Here is an 18,949-nt window from a genome sequence, read left to right as displayed (position 1 = left end):
TTCCTGCATTTGACAGTGACTTCAATCCAAAAGGTAGCTCACTTAGAAAGGTTTGGGATGTCTGCTGTAGACGTAACTTTTTTGATTTGATTCAGCAGTTTATGGAAGCAAGTTGGATCTTAAGTTCCTTGGTGTGCACATAATGGACAATCTGACCTGGACCCACAGCACCTGCTTTCACCTTCTACACTTCCTGAGGAGATCGAGGTGTGCGAGGCTCCCGCCCCCAACTTTCTACAGGAGCACCATCGACAGCGTCCTGTCTGGCTGCATCATTGTGTGCTATGGAGGCTACAAGGCCCTGCAGAGGATAGTTAAAACCCCCTGCCGCCTATTTGTGATATTTACCGGGAGTGTTGCAGATGAAGGGACCAAAGCATTGTTGAGGATCCCCACAATCTCCATCAGGAAGGAGGTACAGAAAAACCAGGACTAGGACTACCAGACTGGGTAAAAGCTCTTTCCCTCAGGCTGTGAGATGAATGAATACCCTGCTGAGGTCTTGTCACTAGATCAGCGTGCTGTTTACTGAATACTGTATTGTTTGCTGTTTACCTGATCTGCATGCATTTTCAGTTATATTTTATTAACTTAGTTATGGTAATATTTGGTTTATGTGCTGAGGGTTATATGTTCTGTGGGTGCACCATGATCCGGAGGAACCTTGTTTCGTTTGGTTGCATATGTACAGTCAGATGACAATAAACTTGATCTTGAATTTGAGACGTAACAGCAACATCAATCAACACATTTACTAGTGCATCTTTAGCCTCCTTTGGGGACATTGACTTAGAAACCTCAGCCTCCATCAATGGCCGAACTCTCCTAGTGATGTCCTCCAGGAAGCTTCACTGCCAGCACAAAAGATGTAACAAACACAGAGACAGAAGAGATTCTGCAGACGCAGGAAATCTTGAGCAACCCACACAGAACGTCGGAGACACTCAGCAGGTCAGGCAGCATCTGTGGAGGGAAATAAGGAGGGGGTCGAGACCCGTCAGCAGGACACAGCTTCCATGAGGATCCCAGAACATTAGATGTGTGGGTTGGGTGGTTGATTGCCCACTGTAAATTATGTAGGTGAGTGGCAGAAACTGGGGCCAGTTGCCCAAAATGTGGGGGGAGTAAGAATGGGGTTGGATTTGTGAGAGGGGTGCTTGGTGGTTGTCATGGACTTGATGGGTGGAAAGGCCTGTTTCCATGTTGTCTGACTGTACTGCAGCTCGAGCACAGTGGGTTTGCAACATCTCCTCTCTCCCTGTCACAACTAACAGCACGTCCCCCCTCAGGCAATAATAGTATTTTCTCCAAATGAGCCGAGACTGACAGAGGGAGACAATAACAGCACCTGCCTTTGTTGTTCAGAATGAAACTCAAAACACTGTTTAGTTATGTAGCTGCAGAATCCACTTAATTATCTTGCTGCAATTGGCAAAGAAAATCTCTATTTATTTTCCAAGATCCAATCAAAAAGCACTTGCCTCGATGACTCAGGGCAGATGTCCCACATGTTCATTTTAAATTATCCGGTTCGAGGCTCATCACAATGTCCTCTTGTAACAACATTACGTTGACTTAGTATGTCTAATATGCCTGAAGCCTTGTCACTCATCATCATCATTATCTGCATTGTCGTATGACGTGACCTTGACCATGATCGTTCTTGGCAAATTTTCTACAGAAGGGGAGCTCGTATACTGAAGAATGTTCGTGTGTTTTATATATTGCTGTGCAAATGAAATCTTCCAATGATAAGCTCTAAGTAGCCACTTTACTAGGTACATCTGTACACCTCATTAGTCTAATATCTAATCAGCCAATCATGAGATTTACAAGGATGTTGCCTGGACTGGGGAGCTTCCCTTATGAAAACAGGTTGAGTGAACTCGGCCGTTTTCCCTTGGAGCGACGGAAGATGAGAGGGGACCTGACAGAGGTGTATAAGATGATGAGAGGCATTGATTGTGTGAATAGTCAGAGGCTTTTTCCCAGGGCTGAAATGGCTGCCACAAGAAGGCACAGGTTTAAGGTGCTTTGGAGTAGGTACAGAGGAGATGTCAGGGGTAAGTTTTTTACACAGAGAGTGGTGAGTGCGTGGAACGGTCTGCTGGCAACAGTGGTGGAGGCGGATACGATAGGGTCTTTTAAGAGACTCCAGGATAGGTACATGGAGCTTAGAAAAATACAGGGCTGTGGGTAACCCTAGTAATTTCTAAGGTAGGGACATGTTCGGCACAACTTTGTGGGCCGAAGGGCCTGTATTGTGCTGTAGGTTTTCTACGTTTCTAAGTGGTTTGCTATTGCCTTCATCTGGGCAGTGTCTTTACAACACGGGTGACCCCAGCTATTATCGATACTCTTCAGAGATTGTCTGCCCGGCGTCAGTGGTCCTGTGATATGCTCCAGAGGCTCACCTTGCCCAAGGGTGGCCTGCAGGCTAGCGGAGGGAAGGAGTGCCTTACACCTCCTTTGGTAGAGACGTATCTCCACCCCGCCACCCACTGTTATTATTATCTATAATAAAAAAAATGGACCAGTGGGCACAAGACCTGAACCTTGACATCCCACGATCAAGATGCGTAAAACGCTGAGTACCAAGTAAAATGAACAAAATTCGCTTGAACTAATTCTTACTCAACAGTAATTTAACAAGCTGGATTTACAGTTTTACTGGATAAGCAACTTAGAGGCCGGAGATGAGAGTTCAGTCCGAGACTCTGGAGCTTGCATGGGTCTCCTCCAGATGTTCCAGTTTCCTCCCATGGTGGGAGGTTAACTGGCCACTGTAAATTGCCCCTCGTGTGTCGGTGGGTGGGAGAAACTAAGGGGAATGTGGATCGAATGGGATTCATGGAAATGGATGCTTAATGGTTGATGTGATCTCAGTGAGACAAAGAACCAGTTGTTCCCTATCAGACAGACTAAACTCCTCACACAAATAATACCGTCCAGTTAAGGTTGTAATTGGTCTACCAGGACCCAAGAACAATCAGCCTTAAATTAACCTAGAAAGCTACAGCACTCACACCTCACTACAACAAATGACAAACACTAGCCAATTAATAGTTTGTGTAGGTGTCATTAGAAGGTGCAAACCAGTGTAATTAAGCACTGTGTCAGAATTCTTCCTCCTGCTTCTGAAGGCTCTGGCCCTTGTTGTCACACATTTCTGGAGTGCCAGCCATTCTCCTTCTGTAGACCTGGATATCTGTTGCTGCTCAACAAGTGAAATTAACATTGATCTCACCCACAAAAGCAACTTCCAGCGGGGAAAAGGACGTAGCGTTTTCCCAGTGTATATGACGAATAAGCTCTTCTCGGTCTTCCAGATGGGTACAGGTATCGATTATAACCGATGTTTCGATGCCAAACTCTGCCATCTTCATGCCTGGGCATGTCTAGTCTGCTGGCATTTACATGCCCATAGTCCATCCCTCCTGGAAAAACCAGGAAACCAAACAATGAGGAGGAACCTGTCACTACCGCCTGTCTTTCCTGTATTTCCACGGTTTCTGGGAGGATCGTCAGGATCCTGAAGAAATACCAGATTAATACCATCCACAATCCCGTAGGGAAGCTCAGATCACAGCTTATGCAGGTCAAAGGTGAGCTGGGAGTCAGGTCAGCTGATGCTTACAGGATTCCCTGTGAATGTGGAGCAGGGTATATCGGCCGGACGGTGGAGACCCGCATCAAGGAGCATGGGAGGTTTATCTGTTTAGGTTTACCTGGAGAAATCGACGGTAGCAGCACATTGCATTCACAATGACTATAGGATGGTACAAAACTGCTGTGCCACACCAATGGCTTTTGGGTCGGCCTGGTAAAGGAAGCCATTGAAATAAAACTAGAGAAAAAGAATCTTAACAAAGACAAAGGTCTCACTCTGAGTAAGAACTGGGATTCGATTGTAAAGATGGTGGGAGTGGAAACCTGATTGGTTGAGGACTAACCAATCAGGAAGGATGGACGATGGGGGTATAAATACCACCAGACTAGACATGCCAGGGCAACATCCCTGATGAAGATGGCAGAGTTTGGCAGTTATAATCGATACCTGTACCCAGCTGGAAGCCCGAGAAGAGTTTAACTTTCAGTGGGGGAGCTGGAGATGGGTGATCTAGAGCAGAAACCCTGGATGTTTTTTCCGCAGTGTGAGAGTCCCCGTCACATCCAAAGGGTCGACTGGAAGCTCGAATCTGTATGATCTTGTGTCCGGTGCCAACAAAGCCCCCAAGAGAGTTCAGGTATTAACCGGAACCTACAGAAATTTTATTTTTCTTTTGGCTTGCGTTCTATATAATCTATTCAAACCCATAGCATAAGTGTGCGTGGGAAAGAAGAAAATTAACAGCTTGGAAATACATCTTAAAGGAAAACAAAAAGTTATCTGTTACCCTGACAGAAAAAAGCCTCGCAGGATGACATAGGTGGGAATGTTCTGTCTCCAAATAGCAAGATTTTGGAGAGATAATGAAACATCATAAATTAATAATGACACAAGGGACATATTAATGATGAGGGAAGGAGTGTTCACCAGCACTAACGAACAACAGGGAGTGTGCAACAAAGGAGAAAAGATTACAGGAAATAATCAAAGCAATTACAATGGCAATTAGGAAATCAAATTAGAAGAATGGGGAGTAAAATTGTTATAACATTCTACATGCTCTCTAGTGGAAAGCTGGGAAGGGTGTCACATTAAAACCATCAGCCAAGATAGCAGAATGATAGATATTTGAAGTTGTTGATGGGATTCCACATGTGGGAAAGATCGAAACTGAAGATTATCTACAGCACTGTTCGAAGGTCTTAGGCTAGGGTGCCTAAAACTTTCGCACGGTACTGTGTTTGTCAACATGGAGCAGAGAGCGAGTTTGTAAATCTGCCGGGAGCAAAGGATATTGGGAATGGAGGGGTGGTTGTGGGACAGGTGGCAGAGAAGGAGTGCCCGGGGTGGGGGGTGGCACAGGTGCAGGTACACTCAACCAGGCAAGGTTATTTGAATCCGAACAATTGGTTTATTGATCATTACAGCAGACATACCACCCTTCCCGGAAGTTCCGGGAGTCTCCTGCATATTAATAGCGGCTTCCTGATGCCCGCAAATTATATACAATGTCCCGGAAACTGATTTTTTTGAGAGCGAGCGTGAGAGAGCGCACAAGAAAGCAAGCGCAAGATGAGAGAGCGAGCGCGAGTGAGAGCGCGCGAGAGCAAGCGTGCGAGAGTGAGAGGGCGAGCGCGAGTGAGAGCGACCACGAAAGAGAGAGCGCGAGAGCGAGAAAGCCAGCGCGAGAGAGAGCGACAACAAGCGAGAGAACGCGTGTGCATGAGAGAGAGAGAGAGAGAGAGTTCCAAAAAAAGTCAGAGTGGCAGAGTGTTCCAAAAAACATATAAAACGTACGTCACCCCAGACTACACTAAAGTGTACCCCTGCCTAACAGGGCTCAAAATAATGACAGTGTTGCTCGCTGCACTGTTTGCAACAGTGACTTTTCTATTGCCCATGGTGGGTTAAGACTGTAAAAGACATGTTGAGGTGAGTTTAACAGGTGTCATTCGTTCACTAGCATAGCTAACGTTATTTAAACTAGCTGGCCGGCTGCTAAGGAGCTACTCTATTGCAGACATCTCACCTCTCCAAGGAATCTCCTGCAAATTGATGGTGCTACCTCCCTGAAATGAGTTTTTTCAGGGTGGGATGTCTGTTACAGTATGGTGCTTCCTGCTCCCTTCCCTTTTTTCCCAACCATGACTCCCCTCTCCCTGCTCCCTTCCCACCCTCAGTCCACCATAGAGACCCAGATCAGAATCAGGTCTATCATTACTCACATTGTCATTAACTTTCTTTCTTGCAGCAGCAGTACAGCGCAATACATACATTTAATTACAGTATTGTACAAAAGTGTTAGGCACCCAAGATAAATGTGTGTGTGTGTGCACGCATGCAGTACTGTATATAAAATAGTCACTAAGAAATTAAATAGTATACTTCTTTGAGAGTAGTTAGAAGAGAACTTGTTACCACAGAAAGTGGCCGAAGCAAATGCATGGATGCATTTAAGGAGATACTCAATGTGCAAATAAGGGTGAACGGAATGGAGAGGGAAAGTCAGACAGAAGGCTGAGTGGTATGTACTCACTGGCATGGACTAGCTGTGGGAAACTGTCCGTACTCTACAATTCAAAGTAAGACAAATATTCTAATCGCATTACGAAAGGATTTTGAAATCGGGTGTCTTTAATTGTGTCAGGTAGTCTAGAGCAGGGGTTTCCCACCTGGAATCTACAGACCCTTGCTTAATGGTGTTAGTTCATGGCATAAAAAAGGTTAGGAACCCCTGGTCTAGAGAGAAGAACTGGACCAGGATAAAGTCTGCAGTTACGGTTATTCCTACTGATACAAAATTAAGTCAGCTGTTTTTTTTATATATATATGACAGCCTAGAAGACAATGGAAGCCTAGAAGATAGGGTCGTGAAGAGAGCTTTTGATACATTGGCCTTTATTAATCAAGGTATTGAGTATAAGAGCTGGAATGTTATGATGGGATTGTATAAGGCATTGGTGAGGCCGAATCTGGAGTATTGTGTTCAGTTTTGGTCACCAAATTACAGGAAGGATATTAATAAGGTTGAAAGAGTGCAGAGAAGGTTTACAAGGATGTTGCCAAGACTTGAGAAACTCAGTTACAGAGAAAGGTTGAATAGGTTAGGACTTTATTCCCTGGAGCGTAGAAAAATGAGGGGAGATTTGATAGAGGTATATAAAATTATGATGGGTATAGATAGACTGAATGCAAGCAGGCTTTTTCCACTGAGGCAAGGGGAGAAAAAAACCAGAGGGCATGGGTTAAGGGTGAGGGGGGAAAAGTTTAAAGGGAACATTAGGGGGGGCTTCTTCACACAGAGAGTGGTGGGAGTGTGGAATGAGTTGCCAGACGAGGTGGTAAATGCGGGTTCTTTTTTAACATTTAAGAATAAATTGGACAGATACATGGATGGGAGGTGTATGGAGGGATATGGTCCACGTGCAGGTCAGTGGGACTAGGCAGAAAATAGTTCAGCACAGCCAAGAAGGGCCAAAAGGCCTGTTTCTGTGCTGTAGTTTTTCTATGGTTTCTACGGTTTCTATGGAACACTTCCGTAGCAAGACAAGTTGTTTGCTTAGGACTAGTGTGCATAGAAACAGATTGATAAAAAACAGGATAACCTTGGGGGTTCAGAAATGGGTGTAGGAGGGCTGAACCTAAACCGGATTAATTATCACTGATTTTCCACACTTTATCAATCTGATACCTCTCGCATCATTAAGGGGTTACTAGGGATGAACTGGGAAGGGTCCTGGGCTCCAGGTCAGTGAGTCAGACTGGCTGTCCATCACAAGTGACAGGAGTAGGCCCAGTTCAGTTATGGCCCAGTTCAATTTGCAGGCCCCCTCCATAGCAATGACATGCTCAACTGTCCGTCCCTCATCATTCAGAAGTCAAATATTGCTGAATTGAAATCAGGCAATGCCAATACCTAGCAGGTTAGGCACTGCCTGTGCCAAGAGAGACAGAGTTAACGTTTGGTGTTTGCGAGTTTTCATAAGGGCTGATTAACATTCATCGACCTGAAAGATCTCCTCTCCACAGACGCTGCTGAGTGTTTTTAGTACTTTCTGGTGTTAGGCTTGCTTATCATTTCTCACTTACTGGCCCCAAATTAGCTGGTTAATTGTTTCATCATTTGTACCTTTGCAGCGGAGGTGATGGGGGAAGAGGTTTTCACACTGGATTAATTGTCTAGATACCCAGAGCAAATTCCTGGGGACTTTGGGTTCAAATCTCACCACACCAGATGGTGCGAAATTTAAAACTGAATTAAAATGTCTAACAACGACCACAGACTCACTTTCGAGGACTCACTATTATTTATTTATTTTCTTATTCATTATTTGCACAATTTGTCCTTTTTTGTACACTGGATATTTGTCAGTCTTTTTTAAGCATAGTTTTTCATAAATTCTATTGTATTTATTTATTTTACTGTAAATGCCTGCAAGAAAATAAATCTCAAGGTAGTATATGGTGACATATACTTTGATAGTAAATTTACTTTGAACTTTAATTGTTCTTTTAAACTTAGATTCATGCAGAGGTGGAAATTTGTTATCCTTACCTGGTGTGGCAGACGTGTGGCTCCAGACCCACAGCAGTGGGGTTGAGTTTCAACTGCTCTCTGATATGTTGTAACTAACCACTAGGCTACTTACAGCCCACAGCACGGCCGTTAGTTTAAGTGCACAGTAACACTCTCTCGCCCTTTGGGTATCTGGGCTTTTTTATTGGCATTTTGTCGACCGGGAGAGTGAAGAGCGTGTCACTGTAAGGTCAGGTTGAGAGTGGGCATCTGAAAAGCATCCGTTGAAAGTCTGTTGTTGGAAGGTGTGGTGCAACAAGCTTGTCAGCCACTGCAAATGTCACAGATCAAGCCAGAAACCTCCAAGAGGACCACAACCTTGCCGTTGGGTTCGGAGGCTTGCGTGCCTCAATGACCTGGAGAGCTATGTTGGCTGGACTCAGGGCGTTGGCTCTCAGTAGGGTCACCTGTGCCAAACAGGTCAAAGGGCAGAGATCAGACAAAGAGTGACCCACCAGTCCACCAGGGCTAACAACACTGACTGGACACAAAATAAATTGGTTTGCACACAGCAATGAAGAATCCTTCTTCATCTGTGTGTGACGGCAAGGACAAACACAGATGGGGGACTTTCATTGCTGTCCTAAATGCCAGCAGCATAATGGGCAGTTAAAAGAAACAGAAAATCAGCAGGTTAGGCAGCATCTCCGGAGAGGGAATCCAAGTCAATATTTCATCATCAGTGGGCATAGTCAGGCTCAGAGGCCAGAGAAAGGTGTCCAATGGATCGGAAGTTCTGTAGATGGGAGGAAGGGTCTATGGCCCTCCCTGTCTGAAGGGGTGGGCACAGAGGCGAGACAGGCCAAAGAAGTGTCCAATATCATGCCAGGCTCAGAATTCATTACCACAGGATGAAGCTGAGACCTCCGGTGAAGACAAACTATTTGAGATCTAGAAGGCCTGGTGAGAACGTGGCGTAGAGTAGCATTAAAGTCGAGGCTCCCAGGGAAGTGATGGGGCAGAGTGCTCCGGAGAAGCACTCGATTGAAGATTAACCCTAGAGGATGGCGGCACGACAACAGCCCGCGCAGCCTCTCCGGTGATGAATATCTATTATCTGTCAAGTAGGGGACCGTGCACAATTCTGATTTGATGGAGACAGACGTGAGAGCACAGCGGAACATCTGGAAAACTTCTGAAATGTCTGCTTTGCTACCGCTGCTACTGTGTGGTAACTGGAATCTCTGGAGCGGAAGGCCTCGAAATCCTCGGCTTTGCGTGTTTCATTGGCCGGGGAGAGGTCAAGGGCGCTTGGCAGAGGATGGCGCTCGGGAGGCTGTATCGGAGAGGCTGCTCGGAAGCTCGGAGTTTTCGGACGGATGGACTCAGTGTCGGCTGTGGTCGGCTGCTTCCAAGGCATCGGCAAGTTGACGGTGCCTGGAGGTTTATGGCAGGGAGTTTCTCCCTTTTGCTGCCGCTATCGGGGACTCAGGAGTCAATCGACTCGGGGACTTTGAGACTATTTTTTTTACCGTGCCCATGGTTTGTTCTTCATCAAATTATGGTATTATTTTGCAGTGCTGTAACTATATGTTATAATTATGTGGTTCAGTCAGTGTTAGTCTTTGATCTGTCTTGTTTTCTGTGATATCACGCCGGAGAAACATTGTATCATTTCTCAATGCATGTATGCATTTCTGAATGACAATAAAAGAGGACTGAGTGTTCTCATAATCTAATTGACATCTGTAATTTCAGATGTAGATAGAAATTGCTCCTTTACTGGATGTGTGATGGCAGAACTGAGTTAGAGCAAGTCAGTGCTATAGGAGAGAGAGGTCAAGAGCACCACATATTGTCACACCGCATAAAGCATGGATCTCGGAATGCGATGAGAACAGTGGATGTCTTGAAATTAAATTCATTGACCTGAAGTACAAACTCGGTTTATCACTCCAAATATGCCATCTGATCAGTTGAGTATTTCCTGCATTGTCAGATTTCAAGCACCCACAACTTTTTATTTTACAAGTAAAATTAGACGTGTTCTCTTTGTTAATGTGTTGCTACGGTGATGCCGTTCAAGCAAAAGTTGCATGCCACGAAATCTTGGATACAATGAAATGCCATGTCAGTGAACGCATGGGAGAACTGGTGTGAATCATTTCAGAGACACTCCACTGTGGCAAAGTAAAGTGGAGACACTTTCTGGGTGTTGCGACAGCAGGGGTCACTAAAATAATCTTCTAATCCTGTTTGCCTTTAGGTTTCCCAGCTCAGTATTTTCAGCAAAATTTTATGAAAATGGAGAGCGAGGATTCTTTCTGACCTCCCAACAGTAATCGTTGCTACTGGGCTTGCTGGTGTTTGTTACAGGCTACAGGAACCTCATAGCTCGGCGACAGGAATCAGTCCTGACCTCTGCTGCCAGCTACACTGACACTGCCAATGGGATCACTGGCAGAAAGTGAAGAGTGAAAAAAAGACTGGACAGTAAATGCCAATGGGAGTACTTCTGGAATGCTGCTAAATGCTGTACCATCCCTGAATGTTGGGCAGACCTGAATTCGGGGCTATTGTGTCAAGACAGATATTTTCAACAGGACGGGGGCATGCTGCATCTGGAAGTATGAGTTGTTGGTGAAAATGTTGTACAGCAAGGATCTGGGCCCTCACTAGGTGATAAAAGTGTTGCACAGCAAGGACCTGGGCCTTCACTAGGTGATAAAAGTGTTGTACAGGCGACAGCAAGGACCTGGGCCCTCACCAGGCTCCTCAGTAGAAAAACACTGCCTTAAAATCATTTGGATTATCTATTCAGCTAAGCAGCAGACCTGTAAAACCCCTCAGAATGAAGCACAAACATGGCCTATCCTCCCTGATGGACTGTGAGGACAGTACAAATATCAGTGTCTTTATGTCATTAAAATTCGCTAGCTTCTGCTCCCACTGTTGTACTGAAATAATGGATGGAGTAAGCCAATCCTTTGTCACCTAGGTGTGAGTAACCGGGCAGTCCTCATCCTTCTGTAGCCTTTAACACGGGTGACCACACCGCCCCACTCTTCTCCACTGCCATCAGCTAAATGGGGCAGCTGAGTACATCCTTATCCACCACTCATAGCCGGAAAATCAATTCCAATGGGTTTGCTTCCTGCTCCCAGTCGGATAACTCTGGTGACAAAGATACTTTGTCTTTGTCTTCGTATGTGGCTGCATCAGGCTGTGCGTAGAACCCAGGTATGTGGGCACCAAGTACCACTATGTGCCCAGGTTCTATCTGTCGCTCTGGCTATGAAGGATGGGTCTGGCCCCACTCCCGCGCAACGCCCCAGTCAACTGGTCGTTGCCGGCATACCTGTCCTACGTAGAAAAGTTCTTCCAGGAGAACACCTTTGACCACAGGGCCATCAGGCAGTGGTCGGCACGTAGTGTCCTGCAGGCACTGCAGGAGAAGGACGTGATGGACACAGTGGCGTGGTTGCCTGAGCAGACCGTCCAGTTCATCTCGCAAAGTGCCTCATCGCCAGATCTCACCAACAGGCAGCAGGACCTCGCCTGGCTGGCGGTGAGAGGCGCCCTCCCAGTCAGATCCCTCCTGTACGCCCAGAATGTCGTCTCCGCACCCCACTGCCCATGGGAGGACTGCAGTGAGGAGCAGTCTGTGACCCACCTCTTCACATACTGTCAGTTCGCAAAGAGGGTGTGGAGGAGGATGGACGGGCTAGTGTCACGTTTCATCCCCAGCAGCTGCGTAACAGAGGACTCTCTGATCTACGGGCTGTTCCCGGGGACGCACACGGAGACCAACATCCGGTGCTGCTGGCAGATCATCAACTCGGTGAAAGCCGCTCTTTGGTCAGCCCGAAACTTGATGATCTACCAGCACATGGAGATGTCCGTGGGAGAATGCTGCCGACCGGCACATTCTCGGCTGCAGGAGTACGTGCTGAGGGACGCAGTGAAACTTGGTGCAGCCACCGCAAGGGCCCGGTGGGGAAGGACCACAGTATAGGTTTCTCCACCCGTGGGAGTGGGAGGGGTCGGGGTGGGGAGTAAACCCCTCAACAATGATATGCTAAGCTGAACTACTGGAGTGCCACGTAGGTGGCTATAAATACAGATATGTACTGACTATAATGGAAACGTATGTAAAGGATGGAAAGTTATTGAATGGTTTATTGTATATATTTATTTTTGAATAAAGTATATTTTGAAATTTAAAAAAAACTCTGGTGACAAAGATTGGAAGCGGTCTCAGAAGACTGCTTCTGACCTCCGTCCCGCTCGCCAGGTATGGTGTCAGTTTAGACACGTTCACTAGTGACACCCATCCCTGGTTGCCCACCACCTCGCAAAGTGCTAAACTGCCAGCCTGTTTCTCCCAAATCTGCCAGAAATTTCTCCCAATAGAGACTGAGATGACCACAGCCATTATCTTGGGATCCCACCACAGAGCCTGTCCTTTAGCCACTGGCTCCATCCGTCTCCCTGTCAATCATTCACACTGGTTCACAAATCTGACATGGAGCAGATGTCTGGTCCATGTATCGAAACCACTGCTATCACTCCTTAACCCTGTCTCACTCCCAGCCCGTTTTTAATGTAGTGCACACTGACATGCCATGGTTCCCCCTGGATAAGCTACTCTAGGTCCTTAGTTTCCATGGGGATAGGGGCACACACTTCTTGGAAAACGAGATTATTAATTAAATGGTGAAAGATTGCAGCATGCTGCTGTGCAGAGGGACTTGGGAGTACTTGTGCATGAATCACTAAAGTTTGATTGGCAGGTGCAGCAGGCTATCAAGAAGGCAAATGGAATGTTGGCCTTCATTTCTAGAGGGATTGAATTTAAGGGCAGGGAGGTTATGTTGCAATTGTATAAGGTATTGGTGAGGCCGCATCTGGAGTACTGTGTGCAGTTCTGGTCTCTTTACTTGAGGAAGGATATACTGGCTTTGGAGGTGGTGCAGAGGAGGTTCACCAGGTTGATTCCAGAGATGAGGAGGTTAGACTATGAGGAGAGATTGAGTCACCTGGGACTGTACTCGCTGGCATTCAGAAGAATGGGAAGAAATCTTATAGAAACATACAAAATCATGAAAGGGATAGAAAAGATAAAGGCAGGAAAGTTGTTTCCACTGGTAGGTGAGACTAGGGGACATAGCCTCAAGATTCGGGGGAGCAGATTTAGGCTAGAGATGAGGAGGAACTGCTTTTCCCAGAGAGTGATGAATCTGTGGAATTTTCTGCCCAATGAAGCAGTGGAGGCTACCTCAGTATATACATGTAAGACAAGGTCGGATAGTAGGGGAATTAAGGGTTATGGGGAAAAGGCAGATAGGTAGGCATGAGACCATGGTCAGATCAGCCATGATCTTATTGAATGTCAGAGCAGGTTCGACGGGCCAGGTGGCCGACTCCTGTTCCTAGTTCTTATGTTCCTATATTGTAAAGATAGAACACTGCAAATACACTGTTGTCTCTCCCCTATAGACAATGCATCTCCACAAAAATATGCCATACAATATTCTGGTGTTCAAGTGCTTTAACAAACATATCAGGGCATTTCAACACTTAAAAGGAAGCTATGTTAGTAGTTAACAAAATACTATTGAACAGACTCAATGGGCCAAGTAGCCTAATCCTGCTCCTTTGTCTTATGGTCTTATTATCATGAAAAGTACACATGCTTACAGAAGATGATACAGAAAGCAGTAACAGAGTACTGTGGTGCTGGGGAAAAACATCACACATCACATGGACCTCTCACAGAATAAATGAATCGGTCCTCAACGAGATCAAACCAAGTCTCTCTCTCTCTCTCTCTCTGGAGGCTCAAATGACAAGATACCGCCTGTAGTACTTTGGGCACATCATGCGAAGAAACAGCTCCCTGGAAAAGGATATCTTGCTCGGCAAGGTGGAGGACAATGGTAAGAGTAAGGCCGCCAATCAGATGTTTGAACATAATAAGGGCAGCTACGAACCCAATGCTATCAACAATGAGCCGCCTTTGCGAGGATCGAAACTCATTCAGAGCCACTATCCATAGGATGGCCATGAGTCAACGACAACTCGCTGGCACTTAACAAAGACGCAGCACTGTGCAGTTTTTATTGCCGCAGGTCTGGGGGGGATCATTAATAAATGTTTGACAGCAGAGCTCTGCCTCACTGCTCAGCATCAGGGACCCAAACCTGTCTGTGTGGAGTTCGCCTGCTCCCCCCCTGCGACTCGACAGTTTCCCCTCCTCCCTGGGTGCTCCTGATTTCCCGAAGACCTGCAGTTTGGTAAGTAGCCGCCATAAACTGTCCCCCAGTGTGCAGCTGAGTGGCTGCATTTGCAGAAAGCTGATGGGAATGTAGGGAGAATGGGATCAATGTAATTAGGTAGTTGGCATAAGGAGTCAAAGGTCCATAGGGCTATGATTGTGTGTAGAACTGAGACGATAGGATGGCTACACCTGGATGGTGCAGGAAATATGGCCATAGGAATTCATCCGTACACATTCCTCTCTCTTAAAGGCGTGTTATATCTTTCTGGTGTGGCTGAAAGCCTCTGAATAAACTCAAAATCGATCCACAGATAGCAAACCAGCTGACAATCAATACTGAGTGTATCCCAACACACTCCCTGTAAACCCCCTTCCAAATCTCTGCCTGTGTCTCCAGTAACACCGCTTACCCACCATCTCTGAACTTGCTGGTCTGTGATAGTGCCTGTAGAACAGATTTTAAACCCTTTCACAAGCTTGCATCTCTCTATAACCTCCCCTAGCCACAAAATGCCCCGAGATGACGGCATTCCCTGATTCTGGCCCACGGAGAATTCTCAATTTTTCACCACTCTACCTTTGCCAAGTCATACCTTCTGCTCAGGTTCAAAGGTCTGATCTAACCTCCTGACTTCCACACTTCTTTTTCCTTCTTTAAGATCGTCCTGTGAACTTTTGGCACCAACCAGTCTGCTAGCTAGAGGAATTCAGCACGTCAAGTAGCATCAGTGGCCGGGGAGGATTTTGTCAATGTTTTGGGCTGGAACCCCACCATTTGCAATCACCCGTGTCTCTATCTCATTGACAAGACCTCATCTGCCTAAGCCAGGCTGTGTTTATGAGCGTTAGGCAGAGGGCAGACGTTATTGTTGTCGACAGCCGATGTTATCATTAAAGCCAAAAGCTTTCTGATCTACTGTGTCAATAGCTGCTGCAGCCAACCTTGGAGCAACCAGCAAAATACCCCAAGGAACGCAATGGAATAACAAGGTCGCACATGGAATGAAATATGAGATATTACGCACAAGGTAACCTGTGCACGAGGGAACGGTGCAGGGAAAAGGGGGCAGACAGAGGCAGAAATGGGCAGGCAACGTTGCAGACATTGCCGCAACCCCAGGCACTCGCCCACAGCCGTGAGAGGTGGAGGCAACTGGTCACCTGCTCAGCGCCTACGCGACCCAGGCGGGTTGCGGGATCTGTAACTGTCACCGTGACCTGCGGTGGGGATAAAAGGAGAGAATTTGAAGTTGGGGAGAGGGGTGACAGGGAATGGTGGATGGGTAAAGGTGCTCCAGCTGTGTATTGGCTGACGATTCCATATCAAAGTTCAATGTTCAAAGAAAACTTACTTTCTAAGTACATCCTATACATGTCACTGTGTACCGAGATTTGTTTTCTTGAGAACATTCAGAGTAGATCAATAAATCAGTGAAAAATTACACACAATGACACCTAATGTGCAAAAGAGAAGCTACAGATACAAATAAGGCAAATTATAGTAATAAGTGGTAAAATAATTAAACTGAGAACATGAGTTGTAGAGTCCTTGGAGGCAGGTTGTGGAATCAGTTCAGTGTTGAGGTGAGTGGAGTTATCTACACTGGTTCAGGGGCCTGATGGTTGAGGGGTAATAGCTGTTCTCGAACGTGGTGGTGTTTACCCTAAGGCTCCTGCACCTCCTTCCCGACAGCAACAGTGCACGGAGAGCGTGGCCCGGAGGGTGGGGGCCCTCGTGCTCCATGCTGGCCAGGGCTTTTCCCGCGATGGACGGGGCCATCGGGTCAAACTGGAGCTGACAGGACTGAAGGGGAATAAGGAGGCATTGCACTGACAAGGGTGTGATGATGGATGTTGGGCTGACGACAGGGAGGAAGGTGTGCGATTTTGCTGGGAAAGACATTTTGAAACCTGACAGCCCCCTATTTATTTATTGTGACACTCCGCGGAATACACTTCTAGCCACGCCGACCAGCAATCCCCCGATTTACAATGACCAATTAACCTACCAACCGGTACGACTTCGGACTGTGAGCACCCGGGGAAAATCCCATGTGGTCACAGGCAGCGGCGGGAATTGAACCCGGGTTATTACTGTAAGGCGTTGTGCTAACCCCTAAGCTGCCAATAGCCAACACCGATTAATGGGACGAAATATATGTTGAGTCTACCCGTCACTTAAAATGATTTTTTTTCACTCGGTGCAAGGTTCAGAGATATAGAAGGGCGCGTTCCAATTTAAACTAACTCATACTGTCAGCAGGCTGGATGGAGAGCGAGGTGTCTCCCAGTGGAGGTTGGTTGTAGGGGATTCATAGCCCATTCTTTAGTTACAGCCTTCAGCATTTTGGGCATCGAGGGAGAGAGGAAGAGGAGAGCCATCCGCAGTACCACTGATGCGGCGGAGAGGGCATCAAGATGGCTGTGGCTCGAAAGAGGGGAGCCATGGAGTCATAAGTAGCTAGACATCTGGCCACAAGCTGGGGTCTGATCAGCCCCGGCTGGGTCACCTGGAGGAGGTTGTATGATGTTGAAAGACCCGAAACACCCGATGATTCCAGGAACATCACTCAAGATGTGTCCAGAAGCATCAGTAGATATATGTACACAGATTATGATCGGCAGCTTAGCTATGCATAATTAAAGTTATTAAGAACACGGGTAAAGTTCAACAGTTGATAACAGTTATTGAAACACTGAGGTTGCAGAATGAAGGTTGTCGCGGTCTCTGTTGACACAGGCTAATTACTTTACTCAGTGGATTTGCCAGTGGCGAATGCCGGGCCAGATAAATCCCAACCACGGCAACCCTTTCTTTAAAAAAAACTGTTTTCGCCCGTGATTTTACCGGCGGTGCACAAGCAAGCAGCCAGGCCTGCAACCTCTCCAAATCCTGTCAGACCACCGTTTCGTGGGAGAGCCGGTGAGGCCCCATTAGCGTTCGTGCAACGACTGGAAAGCAAAACACCGCAGACGCCGGAAATCTGAACTAAAAACGGGGGATTTAAATAAAAAAAGGTTGGAAATCCAACGGAGTCCTGCATCAACTGTCCTTGCTTCCAGCCTTCTGCACCCCCCCCCCCACGACTCTACTTGTCCCGAGTATCTCCAGCATTTGTTTTATTTGCATAGAACCCACTACTCCGCCTCCCTCCCACTGTGGTTAATTGGATACTGTAAATTGTCCCGAGTGGTAGAGTCTGCAGGCAGAAGTTGCGAACGCACTTCTTTTCCATGGGCAGGGGGGCCCGTTTCCATGACGTATCTGTGACTCTGTCACCCAAACTCACCGAGTAAACAGCCCGCGGTGTTACCATTGCGCCGAAGCTGCCAACATACGCAGACACACACACACACAGACACACGGGTACTCACCAAATAAGCAGGGCTGCCCACCACGGCGCCCATGGCTCCGGCCACTGCCCCCGCCGCGATGCTGCAGGCGGTGCTGACCCTGCCGTCCTGGTGCCGAGTGAAGCCCAGTCCCTCCAGCTGCGAGTAGGCGCCGAGGCGGACGCCGTTCATCAGCGCCTGGTACAAGATCGCGGCCGTCAGTCCCTTCTGCAGCCCCAGCAGCCCGTCCTTCCGGGCGATGAGGACCAGTGCGTGGAAGACGTTGCGGTAGAGTCGGGGGTAGGAGCCCCGGGCGCGGAGCTCTCCCTGCAGCTGCATCCGTGTCTTCACCACCTCCAGCGGGTTAGTTAGCACGCAGGCACCGGCGGCCGCCGCGCCGCCCAGCGCGAAGTCCAGCGCCTGGCTCCGGTGCTCCATCGCCCGCTCAGCCCACCATCCCCTGCCAACCCGGCCGCCAGTAGCGGCAGCAGCCAGCAGCGCAGCCCGGGCGCCAGGGACCCTGCCAGCTTCGTCTCTGCGTCAATCAACACTCGCCACGCCCACAATCCATTCACACCCCCACCGGAGCGACCAATGGCAACGCGGCATCGCGCCCCGCCTCCCGACGTGCCACGCCCACCGGCTGCCCGGCGTGGGAGACGTGGTGCGCTGGGCTGAGGATCTTTAAATCAGGAGGCTGCGTTCACAATGTGATCTCCTGTGTACCGGGGTTGGGACGGATGCAGACTGGGTGATCGCTCTGTGGCGGGGCGGCCCTGAACTTAGATAAGGCTTCAATCCTCCCACTCTAACGTAGTGCCCTCCCGTACTGTCACAGTGACCCCCCTGTCCCACGATGATCTCCCGGACTGTTTGCGTCATCCGTCGGCATTTTGAGCTCAGCTGGTTCCTTTCCTCTCTCCCTCTGGGAGTGAACAAGCCCAGATTTACCGGCTGCGTAGGAACCCACCCTCCGCAATACTCACGTACTCACATTCTTTGATGTTGACAACAAATAAAATGCTGCGGGTTAGGCAGCGTCAATGGAGGGGAATGAACAACTAGTACAGTATTCATTTCGATTCTTTTGCCTCTCACCCTCAAGCACTGACTAGATAACTTTATTTGCGGCTTCTCTGCTCGATCCATGCGGAGCTCTACCACGGGTAGTTAAAATTGCCCGTCACACCATCACCAGCACCCCAGCCTG

At 47.7% G+C, this 18,949-nt stretch overlaps 1 protein-coding gene across 1 annotated transcript in view; it reads right to left on the bottom strand.

Moving 5' to 3' along the window:
• The window catches only part of LOC140188579 (solute carrier family 25 member 35-like), a 36,308-nt gene extending 17,803 nt beyond the window's left edge, over positions 1-18,505 (bottom strand). The window contains exon 1 of the mRNA XM_072244995.1: positions 17,782-18,505. Coding sequence (XP_072101096.1) covers positions 17,782-18,177 — 396 coding nt within the window. The 5' untranslated portion in view covers positions 18,178-18,505. The remainder of the gene's footprint in view (positions 1-17,781) is intronic.
• Between the last annotated feature and the right edge of the window lie 444 nt (positions 18,506-18,949).

The sequence above is a fragment of the Mobula birostris genome, chromosome 27 (assembly GCF_030028105.1).
Source record: "Mobula birostris isolate sMobBir1 chromosome 27, sMobBir1.hap1, whole genome shotgun sequence".
NCBI lineage: Eukaryota > Metazoa > Chordata > Chondrichthyes > Myliobatiformes > Myliobatidae > Mobula > Mobula birostris.
The sequence above is the reverse complement of the archived record's forward strand: the minus strand, read 5'-3'. Positions and strand labels throughout refer to the sequence as shown.